This window comes from Salvelinus alpinus, chromosome 24 (genome assembly GCF_045679555.1).
Source record: "Salvelinus alpinus chromosome 24, SLU_Salpinus.1, whole genome shotgun sequence".
Lineage (NCBI taxonomy): Eukaryota > Metazoa > Chordata > Actinopteri > Salmoniformes > Salmonidae > Salvelinus > Salvelinus alpinus.
Genome location: NC_092109.1, coordinates 43,490,650 through 43,514,875, shown reverse-complemented (window position 1 = coordinate 43,514,875; position 24,226 = coordinate 43,490,650). Strand labels below are relative to the sequence as shown.

General features: G+C 45.5%; 1 protein-coding gene across 1 annotated transcript in view; it reads left to right on the top strand.

Annotated features, from left to right (window-relative positions):
• The window catches only part of LOC139552865 (transcription regulator protein BACH1-like), a 44,885-nt gene that overhangs the window by 9,348 nt on the left and 11,311 nt on the right, over positions 1–24,226 (top strand). Inside the window, exon 2 of the mRNA XM_071364970.1 lies at positions 9,546–9,800. Coding sequence (XP_071221071.1) covers positions 9,546–9,800 — 255 coding nt within the window. The remainder of the gene's footprint in view (positions 1–9,545; positions 9,801–24,226) is intronic.

Sequence of the window (24,226 nt, the reverse complement as noted above, 5' to 3'; positions counted from 1 at the left end):
TACTAGACCACAACAGAGGAAGACAGTACTAGACCACAACAGATAAACAGTACTAGATCACAACAGATAAAGACAGTAGTAGACCACAACAGATAAAGACAGTAGTAGACCACAACAGATAAAGACAGTACTAGACCACAACAGATAAAGACAGTACTAGATCACAACAGAGGAAGGCAGTACTAGACCACAACAGATAAAGACAGTACTAGACCACAACAGATAAAGACAGTACTAGACCACAACAGATAAAGACAGTACTAGACCACAACAGATAAAGACAGTACTAGACCACAACAGATAAAGACAGTACTAGACCACAACAGATAAAGACAGTACTAGACCACAACAGATAAAGACAGTACTAGACCACAACAGATAAAGACAGTACTAGACCACAACAGATAAAGACAGTACTAGACCACAACAGATAAAGACAGTACTAGACCACAACAGATAAAGACAGTACTAGACCACAACAGATAAAGACAGTACTAGACCACAACAGATAAAGACAGTACTAGACCACAACAGATAAAGACAGTACTAGACCACAACAGATAAAGACAGTACTAGACCACAACAGATAAAGACAGTACTAGACCACAACAGATAAAGACAGTACTAGACCACAACAGATAAAGACCGTACTAGACCACAACAGATAAAGACAGTACTAGACCACAACAGATAAAGACAGTACTAGACCACAACAGATAAAGACAGTACTAGACCACAACAGATAAAGACAGTACTAGACCACAACAGATAAAGACAGTACTAGACCACAACAGATAAAGACAGTACTAGACCACAACAGATAAAGACAGTACTAGACCACAACAGATAAAGACAGTACTAGACCACAACAGATAGAGACAGTACTAGACCACAACAGATAGAGACAGTACTAGACCACAACAGAGGAAGACAGTACTAGACCACAACAGAGGAAGACAGTACTAGACCACAACAGAGGAAGACAGTACTAGACCACAACAGAGGAAGACAGTACTAGACCACAACAGAGGAAGACAGTACTAGACCACAACAGATAAAGACAGTACTAGACCACAACAGATAAAGACAGTACTAGACCACAACAGATAAAGACAGTACTAGACCACAACAGATAAAGACAGTACTAGACCACAACAGATAAAGACAGTACTAGACCACAACAGATAAAGACAGTACTAGACCACAACAGATAAAGACAGTACTAGACCACAACAGATAAAGACAGTACTAGACCACAACAGATAAAGACAGTACTAGACCACAACAGATAAAGACAGTACTAGACCACAACAGATAAAGACAGTACTAGACCACAACAGAGGAAGACAGTACTAGACCACAACAGATAAAGACAGTACTAGACCACAACAGAGGAAGACAGTACTAGACCACAACAGATAAACAGTACTAGATCACAACAGATAAAGACAGTAGTAGACCACAACAGATAAAGACAGTACTAGACCACAACAGATAAAGACAGTACTAGACCACAACAGAGGAAGGCAGTACTAGATCACAACAGAGGAAGGCAGTACTAGACCACAACAGATAAAGACAGTACTAGACCACAACAGATAAAGACAGTACTAGACCACAACAGATAAAGACAGTACTAGACCACAACAGATAAAGACAGTACTAGACCACAACAGATAAAGACAGTACTAGACCACAACAGATAAAGACAGTACTAGACCACAACAGATAAAGACAGTACTAGACCACAACAGATAAAGACAGTACTAGACCACAACAGAGGAAGGCAGTACTAGACCACAACAGATAAAGACAGTACTAGACCACAACAGATAAAGACAGTACTAGACCACAACAGAGGAAGACAGTACTAGACCACAACAGAGGAAAACAAAAAGTGAAAACTCCTGGAGATATCAGAAGTCCTCTAGATATGGAACTAAGCTATAGATTGAAGCACCCATAATGCAATTCTCTTACCGTATGTAAATCCACTTCATCTACTGTAGTTCAGTAACTAAAATATATATTTTTAACTGAAGGTGTCATGTCATAGCTGACGCCCCCATACTTTCTGCAGTCATCTTTGAATCTGAATTCGGAGCAGATATTTAACGTGGTCGTATTAAAAACGTAGCAGATATTTAACGTGGTCGTATTTAAAAAATGTAGGGAGATTTTATCCTGATTCTGTTATCAAACTTTGCTTCTGCATCTCCATTAAATGTGTTGTTGTGAAATGTTCTGTGTAAATTGTTCAAGGTAGTCCTTGTGCAAAGAGTTAGTTTGTTAAACTTTGAAATCAATGTTTGTTTTTTGTTGTCTGGTCTACATTTTAAGTGGCAGGGTAATTCCGTTTTAGCGGTATTGTTAAAGATGGGTGAAGGTTGTTGTTGGGGCGCCTGCCGATAGGAGACGAGTAGGATAGACAGAGTACTGCTACTAGACACACATCAGCAGAAGAGACCGACTACAGTGTAGCCTGTTGGCCAGGTAGCCAGTGGAGACTAGAGGGTAGCCTGTTGGCCAGATAGCCAGTGGAGACTAGAGGGTAGCCTGTTGGCCAGGTAGCCAGTGGAGATAGAGTGTAGCCTGTTGGCCAGGTAGCTAGTGGAGACTAGAGTGTAGCCTGTTGGCCAGGTAGCTAGTGGAGACTAGAGGGTAGCCTGTTGGCCAGATAGCCAGTGGAGACTAGAGGGTAGCCTGTTGGCCAGATAGCCAGTGGAGACTAGAGTGTAGCCTGTTGGCCAGGTAGCTAGTGGAGACTAGAGTGTAGCCTGTTGGCCAGGTAGCTAGTGGAGACTAGAGGGTAGCCTGTTGGCCAGATAGCCAGTGGAGACTAGAGGGTAGCCTGTTGGCCAGATAGCCAGTGGAGACTAGAGGGTAGCCTGTTGGCTAGTGGAGACTAGAGGGTAGCCTGTTGGCCAGGTAGCCAGTGGAGACTAGAGGGTGGCCTGTTGGCCAGATAGCCAGTGGAGACTAGAGGGTGGCCTGTTGGCCAGGTAGCTAGTGGAGACTAGAGGGTAGCCTGTTGGCCAGGTAGCTAGTGGAGACTAGAGGGTGGCCTGTTGGCCAGGTAGCTAGTGGAGACTAGAGGGTAGCCTGTTGGCCAGATAGCCAGTGGAGACTAGAGTGTAGCCTGTTGGCCAGGTAGCTAGTGGAGACTAGAGTGTAGCCTGTTGGCCAGGTAGCTAGTGGAGACTAGAGTGTAGCCTGTTGGCCAGGTAGCTAGTCACAGCACAGGTGTAACCAATAATACCTCATACAATAATAATGATTAGAGGGACTCATAGGCAAGGTCTAAGGCACTGCATCACAGTGCTAGAGGCGTCACTACAGACACTGGTTCGATTCCGGGCTGTATCACAACCTGCCGTGATAGGGGAGTCCCATAGGGCGGCGCACAATTGGCACAGTGTCGTCCTGGTTAGGGTTTGGCTGGGGTAGGCCGTCATTGTAAATAAGAATTTGTTGTTAACTAACTTGCCTAGTTAAAAGGTTAAATACAATTTGTTAAAACATTGCCACGAGAGCATTAGTGAAGTCAGTCACTGATGTTGGGCGATTAGGCCTGGGGTTGAGGTCAGGGCTTTGTGGAGGCCAGTCAAGTTCTTCCACACCGATCTTGACAAACCATTTCTGTATGGGACCTTGCTTTGTGAACGGGGGCATTGTCATGCTGAAACAGAAAAGGGCCTTCCCCAAACTGTTGCCACTAAGTTAGAAGCACAGAATCCCCTAGAAAGTCATTGTATGCTGTAGCGTTAAGATTTCCCTTCACTGGAACTAAGGGGCCTGAACCATGAAAAACAGCCCCCAGACCATTAATCCCCCTCCACCAAACTTTACAGTTGTCACGATGCAGTGGGGCAAGTAGCGTGCTTCTGGCATTCGCCAAACCCAGATTCCTCCATCAGACTGCCAGAGGGTGAAGCGTGATTCACCACTCCAGAGAACACGTTTCCGGCGAGCTTTACACCACTCCAGCCGATGCTTGGCATTGAGCACGGTGATCTTAGGCTTGTGTGTGCGGCCGCTCGTCCACAGAAACACATTTCATGAAGCTCCTGACGAATGGCTCCCGTTCTGACGTTGCTTCCAGAGGCAGTTTGGAACTTGGTAGTGTGTGTTGCAAGGTTCAGCACTCGACGGTCCGGTTCTGTGAGCTCGTGTGGCCTACCACTTCACGGCTGAGCGGTTGTTGCTCCTAGACGTTTCCATTTCACAATAACGGCACTTACAGTTGACCGGGGGGGGCAGCTCTAGCAAGGTAGAAATATGACAAACTGACTTGTTTGGTAAGGTGTCATCCTATGACGGTGCCACGTTGAAAGTCACTGAGCTCTTCAGTACGGACCATTCTACTGCCAGTGTTTGTCTATGGAGATTGCATGGCTGTGTGCTCGATTTTACACAGCTGTCCGCAACGGGTGTGGCTGAAATAGCTAATTTGAAGGGGTGTCCACATACTTTTGATATATATATAAATATACACATATCTATACAAAGCAACATTGTTGTGAATCTTATTGTGATAACAGTCTATGAGATCCAAGGAATGAACGTTCCCAGCAGTTTTCAAACCCGTAGTAGAGTGGTACATGGCGACTTGACTAAACCTTTCCTAAACTAAGCTCGCAGCAAACCAAACAAGACTTCTGCAGAGTTACAGACACCGTCAAAACTGCCACGCCAACCGTGAGAGCTCTCCCACAGAGCCTGAAGAGCCAAATGTACTTCCTCCTTCCAGACAGGCGGTGCGATCTAAAAGTGGCAGCGTACTGTGGAGGCTACATGCCGGATTTTGCCACAACGTTACTGTGGAATTGCTCAATATTCTATTCCGATATGGAAGAGTTACAGAAACATTCAATTGACTTAAAAATTCATTGTATCATGAAATGGGATGAAAACGGCATTGCCTATTTGATTCCCGAGGAGATCAGAGGTTGGAAATACAATTTGATCCCATAAACCAGGGGTATTCAACTCTTACCCTACGAGGTACGAGGCCAGATGGTTTTCTGTTCTACCTGATAATTCATTGCACCCACCTGGTGTCCCAGGTCTAAATCAGTTGCTGATTAGAGGGGAACAATGAAAATACGCAGTGGAACTGGCTTGGAGGTCCAGAGTTGAGTTTGAGGGCCATTAACTACCAGCATGCACACTTGCCATCCATGTAGGCCAGGGGTTCTCAAAGTTACATCTTAAATTACTTTTGGCCAAGGGATCCATGGAATTAAGTTTAAATTGTGTAATACAATATAATATATTAATATTAATCTACAATGTATGTTCTTATTTTTTTAATTTAACCTTTATTTTAACTAGGCAAGTCAGTTAAGAACAAATTCTTATTTACAATGATGGCCTCCCAAAAGGACTCCTGCGGGGATTTAAACATTTAAAACAAAATAAAAATATAGGACAAAACACACATCACGACAAGAGAGACACCACAACACTACATAAAGAGAGACCTAAGACAACAACACAGCTTGGTAGCAACACAACATAACAACAACATGGTAGCAAGACAACATAACAACAACATGGTAGCAACACAACATGGTAGCAGCACAAAACGTGGTACAAACATTATTGGGCACAGACAACAGCACAAAGGGCAAGAAGGTAGAGACAACAGTACATCACGTGAAGCAGCCACAACTGTCAGTAAGAGTGTCCATGATTGAGTCTGTGAATGAAGAGATGGAGATAAAACTGTCCAGTTTGAGTGTTTGTTGCAGCTCGTTCCAGTCGCTGGCTGCAGCGAACTGAAAAGAGGAGCGACCCAGGGATGTGTGTGCTGTGGGGTCCTTTAACAGAATGTGACTGGCAGAACGCTTGTTGTATGTGGAGGATGAGGGCTGCAGTAGATATCTCAGATAGGGGGGAGTGAGGCCTAAGAGGGTTTTATAAATGAGTGTCAATCAGTGGGTCTTGCGTTGGGTATACAGAGATGACCAGTTTACAGAGGAGTATAGAGTACAGAGATGTGTCCTATCAGGAGCATTTGTGGCAAATCTGATGGCTGAATGGTAAAGAACAGCTAGCCACTCGAGAGCACCCTTACCTGCCGATCTATAAATTACGTCTCCGTAATCTAGCATGGGTAGGATGGTCACCTGAATCAGGGTTAGTTTGGCAGCTGGGGTGAAAGAGGAGCGATTACGATAGAGGAAACCAAGTCTAAATTTAACATTAGACTGCAGCTTTGATCTGTGCTGAGAGAAGGACAGTGTACCGTCTAGCCATACTCCCAAGTACTTGTATGAGGTGACTATCTCAAGTTCAAAACCCTCAGAGGTAGTAATCACACCTGTGGGGAGAGGGGCATTCTTCTTACCTAACCACATGACCTTTGTTTTGGAGGTGTTCAGAACAAGGTTAAAGGCAGAGAAAGCTTGTTGGACACGAAGAAAGATTTGTTGTAGAGCGTTTAACACAAAAACCCAGGTAGGGGCCAGCTGAGTATAAAACTGTATCATCTGCATATAAATGGATGAGAGAGCTTCCTACTGCCTGAGCTATGTTGTTGATGTAAATTGAGAAGAGTGTGGGGCCTAGGATTGAGCCTTGGGGTACTCCCTTGGTGACAGGCAGTGGATGAGACCACAGATGTTCTGACTTTATACACTCTTTGAGAGAGGTAGTTAGCAAACCAGGCCAAAGACCCCTCAGAGACACCAATACTCCTTAGCCTGTATTCTCTCGGGTACAAGAATGGAATGGTCTATCGTATCAAAAGCTTTGGCCAAGTCAATAAAAATAGCAGCTCAACATTGCTTGGAATCAAGGGCAACGGTGACATCATTGAGGACATTTAAGGTAGCAGTGACACATCCATAACCTGAGCAGAAACCAGATTGCATACCTGAGAGAATCCTATAGACATCAAGAAAGCCAGTCAGTTGATTATTGACATGTTTTTCCAACACTTGATAAACAGGGCAGAATAGAACCCCGGGCAACATGAACCTGGTAGGAACACAAGGATATTGGTTTCCACAGTACTATATAAATTTTTTAACATCAATCCTTTAAAAAATTTTTTTTTTTACATAAATGCACTGTAATTTAAGCTTTTAAACTGCAAAGTTTTCTCTCTGCCTCATGGGATTTTTGTTGTTGTAGAATTGCAGGATATTAGCTTGAACACGGCATGTACTGCAGACGTCATAGAAAAAGTCCTTGTAAGGCATTTAAAAGAAAAAATCTCACTTGTGTTGTGTTCTGATCATGAAGGGGTCTCTGATGAATCTGCTGACACAGAAGGGGTGAAGGGGTAACGGCCCCAAAACGTTTGAGAACCCCTGGGCTAAGCTATTACCCCCCCCCCCCCCCCCCCCAACTTGACAATTGGGACAGGCCTTGCTCACTCTCCACACTGTTGCGCAACTCACACACACACACACACACACACACACACACACACACACACACACACACACACACATATATATATATTACACGCTGTGCATGACTTGTGACTTGACTGATCTAAGCTAAGTTGAGTTCCGTCATTGGTCGGGAGAGATAATGGTTGGGGAGGGTAGGACGCAATTTACTATACGAATGTCAGATTTGAGATTTAGGACATTTTAAACACGAGCAAACTTGTTATAAAAATATTTCCCTTGGATTTATGATGGCGACGGGCTGAGTGAGAGGAAGGTAGGAAGGTACGAGTGGCAGACAGTCGACCGGATACGAGTGGCAGACAGTCGACCGGATACGAGTGGCAGACAGTCGACCGGATACGAGTGGCAGACAGTCGACCGGATACGAGTAGCAGACAGGAGACCGGATACGAGTGGCAGACAGTCGACCGGATACGAGTGGCAGACAGTCGACCGGATACGAGTGGCAGACAGTCGACCGGATACGAGTAGCAGACAGTCGACCGGATACGAGTGGCTGACAGGTGACCGGATACGAGTGGCAGACAGTCGACCGGATACGAGTGGCAGACAGTCGACCGGATACGAGTGGCAGACAGTCGACCGGATACGAGTGGCAGACAGTCGACCGGATACGAGTGGCAGACAGTCGACCGGATACGAGTGGCAGACAGGAGACCGGATACGAGTGGCAGACAGGAGACCGGATACGAGTGGCAGACAGGAGACCGGATACGAGTGGGTGACAGGAGACCGGATACGAGTGGCAGACAGTCGACCGGATACGAGTGGCAGACAGTCGACCGGATACGAGTGGCAGACAGTCGACCGGATACGAGTGGCAGACAGTCGACCGGATACGAGTGGCAGACAGTCGACCGGATACGAGTGGCAGACAGTCGACCGGATACGAGTGGCAGACAGTCGACCGGATACGAGTGGCAGACAGTCGACCGGATACGAGTGGCTGACAGTCGACCGGATACGAGTGGCAAACAGGAGACCGGATACGAGTGGGTGACAGTCGACCGGATACGAGTGGCAGACAGTCGACCGGATACGAGTGGCAGACAGTCGACCGGATACGAGTGGCAGACAGTCGACCGGATACGAGTGGCAGACAGTCGACCGGATACGAGTGGCAGACAGTCGACTGGATACGAGTGGCAGACAGTCGACTGGATGTGTGTCGGATTTGGAAGTGTATTATGCTAAATTAGACATTGAGACGTCGTCAACTAGCTGTTAAATCTGTTGGTTACCACTAGCTGTTTCTGTTTACAAGTCCGTTTTTACTGCTGGGGGGGTTTTGATTTGACTAGTCTGATTAGATTTGTTTTAATTGACCATGATAGCCTGCAGCTCAATAGTAGGTTAGGCTACAGGAAGTAGTAGGATAGGCTACAGGAAGTAGTAGGATAGGCTACAGGAAGTAGTAGGTTAGGCTACAGGAAGTAGTAGGTTAGGCTACAGCTGTTTGACTGACACCACTGTTTTAAGGTAGTAGGTTAGGCTACAGGAATTAGTAGGTTAGGCTACAGGAAGTAGTAGGTTAGGCTACAGCTGTTTGACTGACACCACTGTTTTAAGGTAGTAGGTTAGGCTACAGGAAGTAGTAGGTTAGGCTACAGGAAGTAGTAGGATAGGCTACAGGAAGTAGTAGGTTAGGCTACAGCTGTTTGACTGACACCACTGTTTTAAGGTAGTAGGTTAGGCTACAGGAATTAGTAGGTTAGGCTACAGGAAGTAGTAGGTTAGGCTACAGCTGTTTGACTGACACCACTGTTTTAAGGTAGTAGGTTAGGCTACAGGAAGTAGTAGGTTAGGCCACAGGAAGTAGTAGGTTAGGCTACAGGAAGTAGTAGGTTAGGTTACAGCTGTTTGACTGACACCACTGTTTTAAGGTAGTAGGTTAGGCTACAGGAAGTAGTAGGTTAGGCCACAGGAAGTAGTAGGTTAGGCTACAGGAAGTAGTAGGTTAGGCTACAGGAAGTAGTATAAGTTTGTCATCTTCTTTTCTCTCTCTCTTTGTGTATGTACTCACCTGTGTGTGTGTGTGTGTGTGTGTGTGTGTGTGTGTGTGTGTGTGTGTGTGTGTGTGTGTGTGTGTGTGTGTGTGTGTGTGTGTTTCTTCCACAGATGTCCGTTGCCATGTCTAGTCTGGAGAGCCCGCGGTCCTCTGTGTTTACCTTTGAGTCCTCAGTGCACAGCTGCCATGTGCTGCGTTGTCTGGACGACCAGCGGAGGCGTGACCTGCTGTGTGACATCACTGTGCTGGCCGAAGGGAGGAGTTTCAGGGCCCACCGTTCTGTGCTGGCCTCCTGCAGCGACTACTTCACGCACAGGGTCTCCTCCCACGCACCACAGGGACTTGTCGTCACCCTGCCTCAGGAGGTGAGAAGGGACCATAAGCCTAGGAGTTCAGGATCACATTAGTCCACTTAGGCCAGGAGTATTCCAATCTTACCAGACGAGATCCGGAGTACTGATGGTTTTCTGTTCTACCTGATAATTCATTACACCCACCTGGTGTCCCAGGTCTAAGTCAGTCCCCGATTTAAAGGATAATAATGGAAATCATTAGTGGAACTGACTTCCGGGTCCAGATAGGAATTTGACTGGTTTAGGTATTAGCCAACTGAGCTAAAGCCTATTTAACACAAGTATTAGTATTTGCATTTATTATGGATCCCCATTAGTTCCTGCCAAGGCAGCAGCTACTCTTCCTGAGGTTTATTAGGGATCCCCATTAGTTCCTGCCAAGGCAGCAGCGACTCTTCCTGGGGTTTATTATGGATCCCCATTAGTTCCTGCCAAGGCAGCAGCTACTCTTCCTGGGGTTTATTAAGGATCCCCATTAGTTCCTGCCAAGGCAGCAGCTACTCGTCCTGGGGTTTATTATGGATCCCCATTAGTTCCTGCCAAGGCAGCAGCTACTCGTCCTGGGGTTTATTATGGATCCCCATTAGTTCCTGCCAAGGCAGCAGCTACTCGTCCTGGGGTTTATTATGGATCCCCATTAGTTCCTGTCAAGGCAGCAGCTACTCTTCCTGGGGTTTATTATGGATCCCCATTAGTTCCTGCCAGGGCAGCAGCTACTCTTCCTGGGGTTTATTATTGATCCCCATTAGTTCCTGCCAAGGCAGCAGCTACTCGTCCTGGGGTTTATTATGGATCCCCATTAGTTCCTGCCAAGGTAGCAACTACTCTTCCTGGGGTTTATTATGGATCCCCATTAGTTCCTGCCAAGGCAGCAGCAACTCTTCCTGGGGTTTATTATGGATCCCCATTAGTTCCTGCCAAGGCAGCAGCTATTCCTCCTGGGGTTTATTATTGATCCCCATTAGTTCCTGCCAAGGCAGCAGCTACTCCTCCTAGGGTTTATTATGGATCGTCATTAGTTCCTGCCAAGGCAGCAGCTATGTAGTACTGTGTCATGGCTCTATGTAGTACTGTGTCATGACTCTATGTAGTACTGTGTCATGACTCTATGTAGTACTGTGTCATGGCTCTATGTAGTACTGTGCCATGGCTCTATGTAGTACTGTGCCATGGCTCTATGTAGTACTGTGCCATGGCTCTATGTAGTACTGTGTCATGGCTCTATGTAGTACTGTGTCATGGCTCTATGTAGTACTGTGTCATGGCTCTATGTAGTACTGTGCCATGGCTCTATGTAGTACTGTGTCATGGCTCTATGTAGTACTGTGCCATGGCTCTATGTAGTACTGTGCCATGGCTCTATGTAGTACTGTGTCATGGCTCTATGTAGTACTGTGTCATGGCTCTATGTAGTACTGTGTCATGGCTCTATGTAGTACTGTGCCATGGCTCTATGTAGTACTGTGTCATGGCTCTATGTAGTACTGTGCCATGGCTCTATGTAGTACTGTGCCATGGCTCTATGTAGTACTGTGTCATGGCTCTATGTAGTACTGTGTCATGGCTCTATGTAGTACTGTGTCATGACTCTATGTAGTTAAATAAAGGTTAAATAAAAATATGTAAACTGTGCACCTCACATAGTCTGTTCTTGAATTGGGGATTGTGAAGGGACCTCTGGTGTCTTGTGTGGGTATGCATGGGTGTGTGCTAGTCGTATGAACAGATTCAACATGTCAATCAATACCTCTCACAAATGCAAGTAGTGATGAAGTCAATCTCTCCTCTACTTTGAGCCAGGAGAGATTAACTTGCATGTCATTGATGTTAGTTCTCCGTGTAGCCTACTGGTTAGAGTGTTGGGCCAGTAACCAGCAGGTAGCCTAGTGGTTAGAGTGTTGGGCCAGTAACCAGCAGGTAGCCTAGTGGTTAGAGTGTTGGGCCAGTAACCAGCAGGTAGCCTAGTGGTTAGAGCGTTGGGCCAGTAACCAGCAGGTAGCCTAGTGGTTAGAGTGTTGGGCCAGTAACCAGCAGGTAGCCTAGTGGTTAGAGCGTTGGGCCAGTAACCAGCAGGTAGCCTAGTGGTTAGAGCGTTGGGCCAGTAACCAGCAGGTAGCCTAGTGGTTAGAGCGTTGGGCCAGTAACCAGCAGGTAGCCTAGTGGTTAGAACGTTGGGCCAGTAACCAGCAGGTAGCCTAGTGGTTAGAACGTTGGGCCAGTAACCAGCAGGTAGCCTAGTGGTTAGAACGTTGGGCCAGTAACCAGCAGGTAGTCTAGTGGTTAGAACGTTGGGCCAGTAATCAGCAGGTAGCCTAGTGGTTAGAGCGTTGGGCCAGTAACCAGCAGGTAGCCTAGTGGTTAGAGCATTGGGTCAGTAACCAGCAGGTAGCCTAGTGGTTAGAGCATTGGGCCAGTAACCAGCAGGTAGCCTAGTAGTTAGAGCGTTGGGCTAGTAACCGAAAGGTTGCTGGATCGAATCACCGAGCTGACAAGGTAAATAAATCTGTCGTTCTGCCCCCTGAACAAGGGTGTTAACCCACCGTTCCCCGGTAGGCTGTCATTGTAAATATGAATTTGTTCTTTAGTTAAATATAGCATGTAAGGGTCAGCCGTTCTGATCTGAACCAATCGTAATTTTCAGAAGTCTCTCTTTGTGTCACCTGACCACATGACTGAACAATAATCCAGGTGCGACAAAACTAGGGCCTGTAGGACCTGCCTTGTGTATGGTGTTGTTTAGAAGGTAGAAACTAGGGCCTGTAGGACCTGCCTTGTGTATGGTGTTGTTTAGAAGGTAGAAACTAGGGCCTGTAGGACCTGCCTTGTGTATGGTGTTGTTTAGAAGGTAGAAACTAGGGCCTGTAGGACCTGCCTTGTGTATGGTGTTGTTTAGAAGGTAGAAACTAGGGCCTGTAGGACCTGCCTTGTGTATGGTGTTGTTTAGAAGGTAGAAACTAGGGCCTGTAGGACCTGCCTTGTGTATGGTGTTGTTTAGAAGGTAGAAACTAGGGCCTGTAGGACCTGCCTTGTGTATGGTGTTGTTTAGAAGGTAGAAACTAGGGTCTGTAGGACCTGCCTTGTGTATGGTGTTGTTTAGAAGGTAGAAACTAGGGCCTGTAGGACCTGCCTTGTGTATGGTGTTGTTTAGAAGGTAGAAACTAGGGCCTGTAGGACCTGCCTTGTGTATGGTGTTGTTTAGAAGGTAGAAACTAGGGCCTGTAGGACCTGCCTTGTGTATGGTGTTGTTTAGAAGGTAGAAACTAGGGCCTGTAGGACCTGCCTTGTGTATGGTGTTGTTTAGAAGGTAGAAACTAGGGCCTGTAGGACCTGCCTTGTGTATGGTGTTGTTTAGAAGGTAGAAACTAGGGCCTGTAGGACCTGCCTTGTGTATGGTGTTGTTTAGAAGGTAGAAACTAGGGCCTGTAGGACCTGCCTTGTGTATGGTGTTGTTTAGAAGGTAGAAACTAGGGCCTGTAGGACCTGCCTTGTGTATGGTGTTGTTTAGAAGGTAGAAACTAGGGCCTGTAGGACCTGCCTTGTGTATGGTGTTGTTTAGAAGGTAGAGCAGTGCTTTTATTATGGACAGACTTCTCCCCCATCTTAGCTACTGTTGTATCAACATGTTTTGACCATGACAGTTTACAATCCAGGGTTACTCCAAGCAGTTTAGTCACCTCAACTTGCTCAATTTCCACATTATTCATTACAATATTTACAATGATTAACGAGAAGTGGTGTGATCATCATAACAACACACAAGAACTCAAGTCGTTCTGTTCACCTGATCTAGAACTCCTCACAATCAAATGTCGACCGCATTATCTACCAAGGGAATTCTCGTCAATCATAATCACAGCCGTATACATTCCCCCCCAAGCAGACACATCGATGGCCCTGAACGAACTTTATCTGACTCTTTGTAAACTGGAAACCACACACCCTGAGGCTGCATTCATCGTAGCTGGGGATTTTAACAAGGCTAATCTAAAAACAAAACTCCCTAAATTCTATCAGCATATCGATTGTGCTACCAGGGCTGGAAAAACACTAGACCATTGTTATACTAATTTCCGCGACGCTTATAAGGCCCTCCCCCGCCCCCCTTTCGGAAAAGCTGACCACGACTCCATTTTGTTGATTCCAGCCTACAAACAGAAACTCAAACAACAAGCTCCCGCGCTCAGGTCTGTTCAACGCTGGTCCGACCAATCTGAATCCACGCTTCAAGACTGCTTCGATCACGCGGATTGGAATATGTTCCGCATCGCGTCCAACAACAATATTGACGAATATGCTGATTCGGTGAGCGAGTTCATTAGGAAGTGCATTGACGATGTCGTACCCACAGCAACGATAAAAACATTCCCAAACCAGAAACCGTGGATTGACGGCAGCATTCGCGTGAAACTGAAAGCGCGAACCACTGCTTTTAACCAGGGCAAGGTGACCGGAAGCATGACCGAATACAAACAGTGTAGCTATTCTCTCCGCAAGGCAATCAAACAGGCTAAGTCTCAGTACAGAGACAAAATCGAGTCGAAATTCAACAGCTCAGACACAAGAGGTATGTGGCAGGGTCTACAGTCAATCACGGATTACAAAAAGAAAACCAGCCCCGTCGAGGACCAGGATGTCTTGCTCCCAGACAGGCTAAACAACTTTTTTGCCCGCTTTGAGGACAATACAGTGCCACTGACACGGCCCCCTACCAAAACCTGCGGGCTCTCCTTCACTGCAGCCGAGGTGAGTAAAACATTTAAACGTGTTAACCCTCGCAAGGCTGCAGGCCCAGACGGCATTCCCAGCCGCGTCCTCAGAGCATGCGCAGACCAGCTGGCTGGTGTGTTTACGGACATATTCAATCAATCCTTATCCCAGTCTGCTGTTCCCACATGCTTCAAGAGGGCCACCATTGTTCCTGTTCCCAAGAAAGCTAAGGTAACTGAGCTAAACGACTACCGCCCCGTAGCACTCACTTCCGTCATCATGAAGTGCTTTGAGAGACTAGTCAAGGACCATATCACCTCCACCCTACCGGACACCCTAGACCCACTCCAATTTGCTTACCGACCCAATAGGTCCACAGACGACGCAATCGCAACCACACTGCACACTGCCCTAACCCATCTGGACAAGAGGAATACCCATGTGAGAATGCTGTTCATCGATTACAGCTCAGCATTTAACACCATAGTACCCTCCAAACTCGTCATCAAGCTCGAGACCCTGGGTCTCGACCCCGCCCTGTGCAACTGGGTCCTGGACTTCCTGACGGGCCGCCCCCAGGTGGTGAGGGTAGGTAACAACATCTCCACCCCGCTGATCCTCAACACTGGGGCCCCACAAGGGTGCGTTCTGAGCCCTCTCCTGTACTCCCTGTTCACCCACGACTGCGTGGCCATGCACGCCTCCAACTCAATCATCAAGTTTGCGGATGACACTACAGTGGTAGGCTTGATCACCAACAACGACGAGACGGCCTACAGGGAGGAGGTGAGGGCCCTCGGAGTGTGGTGTCAGGAAAATAACCTCATACTCAACGTCAACAAAACAAAGGAGATGATTGTGGACTTCAGGAAACAGCAGAGGGAGCACCCCCCTATCCACATCGACGGGTCAGTAGTGGAGAAGGTGGAAAGTTTTAAGTTCCTCGGTGTACACATCACGGACAAACTGAACTGGTCCACCCACACAGACAGCGTTGTGAAGAAGGCGCAGCAGCGCCTCTTCAACCTCAGGAGGCTGAAGAAATTCGGCTTGTCACCAAAAGCACTCACAAACTTCTACAGATGCACAATCGAGAGCATCCTGTCGGGCTGTATCACCGCCTGGTACGGCAACTGCTCCGCCCACAACCGTAAGGCTCTCCAGAGGGTAGTGAGGTCTGCAGAACGCATCACCAGGGGCAAACTACCTGCCCTCCAGGACACCTACACCACCCGATGTCACAGGAAGGCCATAAAGATCATCAAGGACAACAACCACCCAAGCCACTGCCTGTTCACCCCGCTATCATCCAGAAGGCGAGGTCAGTACAGGTGCATCAAAGCAGGGACCGAGAGACTGAAAAACAGCTTCTATCTCAAGGCCATCAGACTGTTAAACAGCCACCACTAACATTTAGCGGCCGCTGCCAACATACTGACTCAACTCCAGCCACTTTAAAAATGGGAATTGATGGAAATTATGTAAAAATGTACCACTAGCCACTTTAAGCAATGCCACTTAATACAATGTTTACATACCCTACATTACCCATCTCATATGTATATACTGTACTCTATATCATCTACTGCATCTTGCCATCTTTATGCAATACATGTACCACTAGCCACTTTAAACTATGCCACTTTATGTTTACATACCCTACAGTACTCATCTCATACGTATATACCGTACTCTATACCATCTACTGCATCTGCCATGCCGTTCTGTACCACCACTCATTCATATATCTTTATGTACATATTCTTTATCCCTTTACACTTGTGTGTGTGTGTAAGGTAGTAGTGTGGAATTGTTAGGTTAGATTACTGTTGGTTATTACTGCATTGTCGGAACTAGAAGCACAAGCATTTCGCTACACTCGCATTAACATCTGCTAACCATGTGTATGTGACTAATAAAATTTGATTTGATTTGATTTATTTAGTTGAGGTTTAGGGTTTAGTGAATGATTTGTCCCAAATAAAATGCTTTTAGTTTTAGAAATATTTAGGACTAACTTATTTCTTGCCACCCACTCTGTAACTGAGTGCAGTGTTGCAGTCATTTCAGTCGCTGTGGTAGCTGACGTGTATAGTGTTGAGTCATCCGCATACATAGACACACTGGCTTTACTCAGAGCCAGTGGCAGGTCACTAGTAAATATTTAAAGAAGAAGGGGCCGAGGGATCACGTGACCCCTGAACGAGATGGCCGCATGAACTAGGAGCTCCGCACAAGTAGTTTCCAATTCCTAATCTTACCTCCACTTCAAGTTTAAACTCATTTAGCTTTAGTCAAAAAGTCATGGCGGCTACAAAAGGCGACACTACAGGTGACATTTTTACCCGGACTCGAGCACTAGCGACGGAAAAAGCCTCCAAGAAGCAGCTAGCTTCAGAAAAAGCTAGCGCCATTAGCCAGGAGCAAGAGGACCCGTTCCCCCCCGAGGCCCAACGAAGGCCAACCTCGCACTCTGTCGAAGACATCTTTTCTGAGCTGAGATCCCAACGTACAGAACTCAACACTAAACTAGATGCCATTAACGCTCAGCTCAGTGCGATAGGGGGCAAGGTGACAATCCTGGAAAATGCTTTGCCTGACATAAACAACAAGATAACCATAAACGCGGGGCGCCTGGACGAGGCAGAGGGGCGAATCCTATCCACGGAAAACTTATTGACAGACGCCATGGAAACAATAGCATATGCTAAAAAAAAAATAGAGCAGCTGGAAGAGAAAACAGAGGACCTGGAAAACAGGGGGCGAAGGAATAATTGTGTTCTATTAAATCTGGGCGAAAAAGAAGAGGGAAACATGCCACTGATCCGCTACCTGCAAGACAAACTTCCCGAGTGGCTCCACCTGTCCACCGACAGACCCATAGAACTCGAGAGAGCTCACCGAGCACTGAGGCCCCCACCAGCAGCCAGACAACCACCGCGCCCAATCACCATACGTTTCTTGAGATTCACCGACAAGGAACGAGTCCTACAGGCGGCGAAAACCAACACCATTACAGTGGGAAACGCCAAACTCACCTTACTCCAGGACCTGTCAGCTGGAATACGCCGAAAGCGCCGAGAGTTTGACGAGGTGAAGAAATGCTCCATTGACCGAGGCATCTTTAGGGGATTCAAATACCCAAACGAGCTCAGGATTCTTCACCAAGGAGCCCTGCGACACTTCAAAACTCCCGAAGAGGCAAAACGTTTTTTGAAAGACAACCCCGGTCAATGAGAAATGGACCAATGACTAAATGCGATTACTATTATTACTAAAGGAGGTAAGACAACATATAGCCGATATCCAAAGACCCACCCGCCCTGCTAAATGTCATTATAGCCGTCTAATCTATATTTATGTTCCTTTAGCTGAGAGGGATAGGCTCCATATTATAACCTAGGCCTACTATATGTAGGCTGGGCTATTGATTTTATTTTCTCCCATTTTTAATGTGGTCTGGACGGGGGCTACGTTGTCATTTACCCAATGCGGGGCGGAGAGGATGAGGCATTTCTTTGGTGGGGAGGGGGAGACGTTGTGCGTTGCTAACTGTTCCCGGTTTTTTGTTGTTGTTGGAACACAGAATTGTGACTGAGCGGGGAGGTAATAGATCCAACGGGATATGTCGAGTTGTTTGGGAACTCGGCTGGGGTGTTCAGAGACTGTTATTTTATGTAAACCATTTATTTTCCTTTTATGTGAACGCAGCTGTAACTACTATCCACCTTTACCCAGAGATGACTTGCACTAAAGTTCGATTACTGTTCGATGACGATGACTAGTACCTTAAATCTATTGACATGGAACTGCCATGGTCTAGGTCATGCAATAAAACGGAAAAAGATACTATGTGCTCTAAAAAAGGAAAAAGCAGACATCGCGCTATTGCAAGAGACACACCTCTGTGATGCTGAACATGCCAAACTCCGCAGAGCTTGGGTGGGACAGGTTTATTTCTCATCTTTCAAATCCAACAGTAGAGGCACAGCCATACTTATCCATAAGAATGTTCCATTCATAATTGACAAAAACATATCTGATCCGGAGGGGAGATTTATTTTGATAACTGGGTCACTGTATGGGCAACCAATTACTATCTTAAACATATACGCCCCTAACACAGATACTCCTGCTTTTATGTCGAAAATGATAACCCTGTTCAATGAGCATTGTGTTTCCTTTGGAGTGTTGGCCGGAGATTTTAATTGTACCCTGAACCCAACCCTAGACAAATCATCTCAAGTCCCCACCACAAATCCTAGATCTGCAAAGATGTTGAACTCTCTTACTAAAGAGATGGGACTGATAGATATCTGGAGAGAGACTAATAGCTCATCTATGGACTATACATACTACTCTAATGTCCATAACACCTACTCCCGTATAGATTACATTTTTATCCCAAAGAGTTTCATAAATTCAGCCACGTGTAGAATCGGACCCATAGCGCTTTCGGATCACGCCTTTGTCCACCTCCGCTTTGACCTCTGCAAAAACATCCCGAGGTCAAAGAGCTGGAAATTCAACACCTCCATGCTATCAAACGAAGCATTCCATACATTGGTAACTACATGGATAGACAACTACACACAAGACAACAAAGATTCTCCTGTTTCTCCGGCCACAATGTGGGACGCTGCTAAAGCCACACTAAGAGGTCATCTAATTGCATATGCTTCCTCTAAGAAAAAAGCAATGGAAGCACACAGGCTAGATCTGGAGAGGGAGCTGGAACGCTGTGAAAAAGTACATAAACAATCCACAGACAGCACCTCCTGGAGTCAACTTAAAGCAGCCAAAGCCAAACTGAATTTGGACTATACTCGGGAGATTAAAAAAAAAGTTTTCTTTACTAAACAGAAATACCATGAGTATAGCAATAGGCCTAGTAGATTGCTTGCTTATCAATTAAAAAAAGAGCAGTCAGAGCGTACAATTATGGCTATCCGAACAGCAGAGGACGAGGTCACATATGACCCAAAAAAGATCAATTTAACTTTTCATGATTTTTACTGCAAACTATATACCTCTGAGAGAAAACACACGGAAGCAGAACTCCACTCCTTCCTAGAGGGAATCTCGCTACCTAAACTATCAGAGACTGACCAAGAAGATCTCAACTCCCCCTTCACTCCTGAGGAGATCCTGGAGGCAATTACCTCCATGCCACCTAACAAGTCCCCAGGCCCAGATGGATTCCCCAGAGAGTTCTACAAAGCTTTTTGGCCCCAGCTTAGCCCTATTTTCATGCCAATGCTGGAGGATTTTTGCAAAAACGGAGTTCTCCCAGACTCAATGCGCACAGCTCGCATTACAGTGTTGCTCAAAAAAGACAAGGACCCCCTATCCTGCTCCTCCTTCCGGCCCATAAGCTTGTTGGATTTCGACTACAAAATAATTACCAAATTGCTGGCCAAAAGACTAAACACTCTTCTTCCCAAAATAATAAAAGCGGACCAAACTGGATTTATTAGAGACAGATACTCTTCTGATAACATTCGCCGTCTTTTTGATATTATTGATCAAGTAAACGCACAGAAGACCCCTGTCCTGCTGGCTTCACTGGATGCTGAGAAGGCGTTCGACAGGATGGAGTGGAGCTTTCTGTTCTCAGTCTTAGAAAAGTTCAATATGGGCCCAAACTTTATTAAATGGATCAAATCACTATACTCTCATCCAAATGCCATGGTGACTACTAACGGACTGAACTCTGACAGATTCCCTTTGGGACGGGGCACAAGACAAGGGTGCTCGCTATCCCCCCTGCTCTACTTGTTGGGGGCGGAGCCTCTGGCAGAGTTGATAAGGAGCAATCCAAGTATTACAGGTGTTCCTGCAGGCGGCCTGCAGCACAAGATTTCGCTTTACGCGGATGATGTCTTGCTCTACATATCCAACCCTGAGAAATCCCTTCCTCCCATTTTAGACACAATTGCTCAGTATGGCACGTTTTCAGGTTATAAGATAAATTTTAACAAATCCACTGTCTGCCCTCTCAATATTACACTCACCAGTTCTATGAAGACACTATGCCCATTCCAATGGAAGACACAGGGGTTTCAATACCTTGGGATATTCATAACACCAGATCTGAATAGGCTTTTCAAGGAGAATTATCTTCCACTCCTGGATCGAATCAAAAACAACCTCCAAACCTGGATCTCCCTCCCAATTAGCTTAATAGGAAGAATTAATGTAATCCGTATGAACATCCTCCCTAGACTGAACTATTTATTTCAGACGCTCCCATGCTATCTCCCAGCTTCCTTTTTCAAAACAATTAACCAAAGCATCACCAAATTTATATGGGGCAATAAAAAACCTAGGATCAAGCTCTCCACTCTATCGAAACCTGAATCTAAGGGCGGTCTTGCCCTTCCCTCCCTTCAATTGTACTACTGGTCTGCCCAAATCCGCAACATGCTAACATGGATCACAAACAGACAAGAGTCAACGTGGATCCAGATAGAAGCCCAATCCTGTGGTTCATTGCCACTAAGCTCAACTATATTCATTAATAACTTTAGTGAAGTGGGCAACATAGCCAAAACATTTGTGATTTACAGCACCCTACTAGCGTGGAGGGACTGTAAGAAATACCTGGGCATCTCCTCCCAAATATGCTCTCACTCGCCTATAGTAGGCAACCCAGACTTGCCAAAAGCCCTGAGGGATGCCAACTTTAATCTTTGGCATACTCTAGGAATCAGGACCTTTTCAGACCTATTTCATCAGAAGACCACTACACTGAAATCCTTTCAAGAGCTCTGCAGTGAATTCAATGTGCCAAGATCCCATTTTTTAAAATATCTTCAAATTAGACATGTCATCTCCTCATTTACTTCCAAGAGGAGGTTTAGAACTCAGTTGAACGAAGTTGAAACCCTTCTTGTCACAGCACAATCCATTAAAGGCAAAATATCCTATATCTATAGACTCCTTTCTGAGAAAGGAGGCTCCTCCTTTACTCCTTTGAAAATAATCTGGGAAAAGGACCTTGGTCTGACTATCAGTGATGAGTTATGGGCGGAGGTTTGCGACAGGGTATACTGCTCCTCTACTAATGTAAAAATGAAAGAATCGAATTACAAATTTTTGTACAAATTTTATTACACTCCCTTGAGACTCCATAAAATGAAAACAGACATTTCTCCTAACTGTAAAAGATGTACCTCTGAAAGTGGAACCTATATGCATGTATTTTGGAGCTGTAGAGAGATTGCCAGATTTTGGCAATCTATACATACTGCTGCACAGAAAATACTAGATGTACAGTTTGATATGACCCCGTGTCTCTATCTTCTTAATGCCCAGCAGGACTTTGTTCTTGATCCTGACGGAGAAAATTTGCTCATGACCATTACATACTTTGCTAAGAAATGTATCCTTCTATTGTGGGCCTCTAGTACCTCTCCTACATTTAAAATGTGGATTGACCAGATTGTTGACTTTCTCCCTCTTGAAAAGCTCACTTATGACCTCCACAAGAGACAGCCCAAGTTTGATAGACTCTGGTCTCCACTACTCCACTATATCTCAAATTGGACAGAGTGAATGGGGGGATCGGGGAGGTGAGCGGATGCGTGTTGTGTAAGGTGATGTAAAATCTAAAAACTAATCATTGGCTCGTCATCTCAGCTAAGGCTGGAAATAGCAAATAAGAACCTTGATAGTGCTGCTGCAAGTTCTACATTTTAAATTTTGTTTGTGTGTATGTGTCTATGTATGTATATGTATGTATGTATATATACAGTGGGGAGAACAAGTATTTGATACACTGCCGATTTTGCAGGTTTTCCTACTTACAAAGCATGTAGAGGTCTGTAATTTTTATCATAGGTACACTTCAACTGTGAGAGACGGAATCTAAAACAAAAATCCAGAAAATCACATTGTATGATTTTTAAGGAAATTATTTGCATTTTATTGCATGACATAAGTATTTGATCACCTACCAACCAGTAAGAATTCCGGCTCTCACAGACCTGTTAGTTTTTCTTTAAGAAGCCCTCCTGTTCTCCACTCATTACCTGTATTAACTGCACCTGTTTGAACTCGTTACCTGTATAAAAGACACCTGTCCACACACTCAATCAAACAGACTCCAACCTCTCCACAATGGCCAAGACCAGAGAGCTGTGTAAGGACATCAGGGATAAAATTGTAGACCTGCACAAGGCTGGGATGGGCTACAGGACAATAGGCAAGCAGCTTGGTGAGAAGGCAACAACTGTTGGCGCAATTATTAGAAAATGGAAGAAGTTGAAGTTGACGGTCAATCACCCTCGGTCTGGGGCTCCATGCAAGATCTCACCTCGTGGGGCATCAATGATCATGAGGAAGGTGAGGGATCAGCCCAGAACTACACGGCAGGACCTGGTCAATGACCTGAAGAGAGCTGGGACCACAGTCTCAAAGAAAACCATTAGTAACACACTACGCCGTCATGGATTAAAATCCTGCAGCGCACGCAAGGTCCCCCTGCTCAAGCCAGCGCATGTCCAGGCCCGTCTGAAGTTTGCCAATGACCATCTGGATGATCCAGAGGAGGAATGGGAGAAGGTCATGTGGTCTGATGAGACAAAAATAGAGCTTTTTGGTCTAAACTCCACTCGCCGTGTTTGGAGGAAGAAGAAGGATGAGTACAACTCTAAGAACACCATCCCAACCGTGAAGCATGGAGGTGGAAACATCATTCTTTGGGGATGCTTTTCTGCAAAGGGGACAGGACGACTGCACCGTATTGAGGGGAGGATGGATGGGGCCATGTATCGCGAGATCTTGGCCAACAACCTCCTTCCCTCAGTAAGAGCATTGAAGATGGGTCGTGGCTGGGTCTTCCAGCAAGACAACGACCCGAAACACACAGCCAGGGCAACTAAGGAGTGGCTCTGTAAGAAGCATCTCAAGGTCTTGGAGTGGCCTAGCCAGTCTCCAGACCTGAACCCAATAGAATATCTTTGGAGGGAGCTGAAAGTCCGTATTGCCCAGCGACAGCCCCGAAACCTGAAGGATCTGGAGAAGGTCTGTATGGAGGAGTGGGCCAAAATCCCTGCTGCAGTGTGTGCAAACCTGGTCAAGAACTACAGGAAACGTATGATCTCTGTAATTGCAAACAAAGGTTTCTGTACCAAATATTAAGTTCTGCTTTTCTGATGTATCAAATACTTATGTCATGCAATAAAATGCTAATTAATTACTTAAAAATCATACAATGTGATTTTCTGGATTTTTGTTTTAGATTCCGTCTCTCACAGTTGAAGTGTACCTATGATAAAAATTACAGACCTCTACATGCTTTGTAAGTAGGAAAACCTGCAAAATCGGCAGTGTATCAAATACTTGTTCTCCCCACTGTATATATATAACAATTTTTTTATTATTATTATTATTTTTTTTTTTTTTTTAAGTCTGTCACATCTGTGAATGTGGAATGTGTTTGGTTGGTTGTTTGAAAACTTAATAAAACTTTAAATTGAAAAAAAATAAAAAATTAAATTAAATAAAAAAGAAGGGGCCTAGACAGTTGCCCTGGGGAATGCCTCACTCTACCTGGATTCTGTTAGACAGGTAACTCTTTATACACATTATAGCAGGGGATGTAAAACCATAACACAAGTTTTTACAGCAGCAGATCGATAATGACCAATAATGTCAAAAGCTGCAGTCTAACAAAACAGACTATCATCTGTAATTTGTGTCAGTGCGGTACATGTTGAATGCCCTTT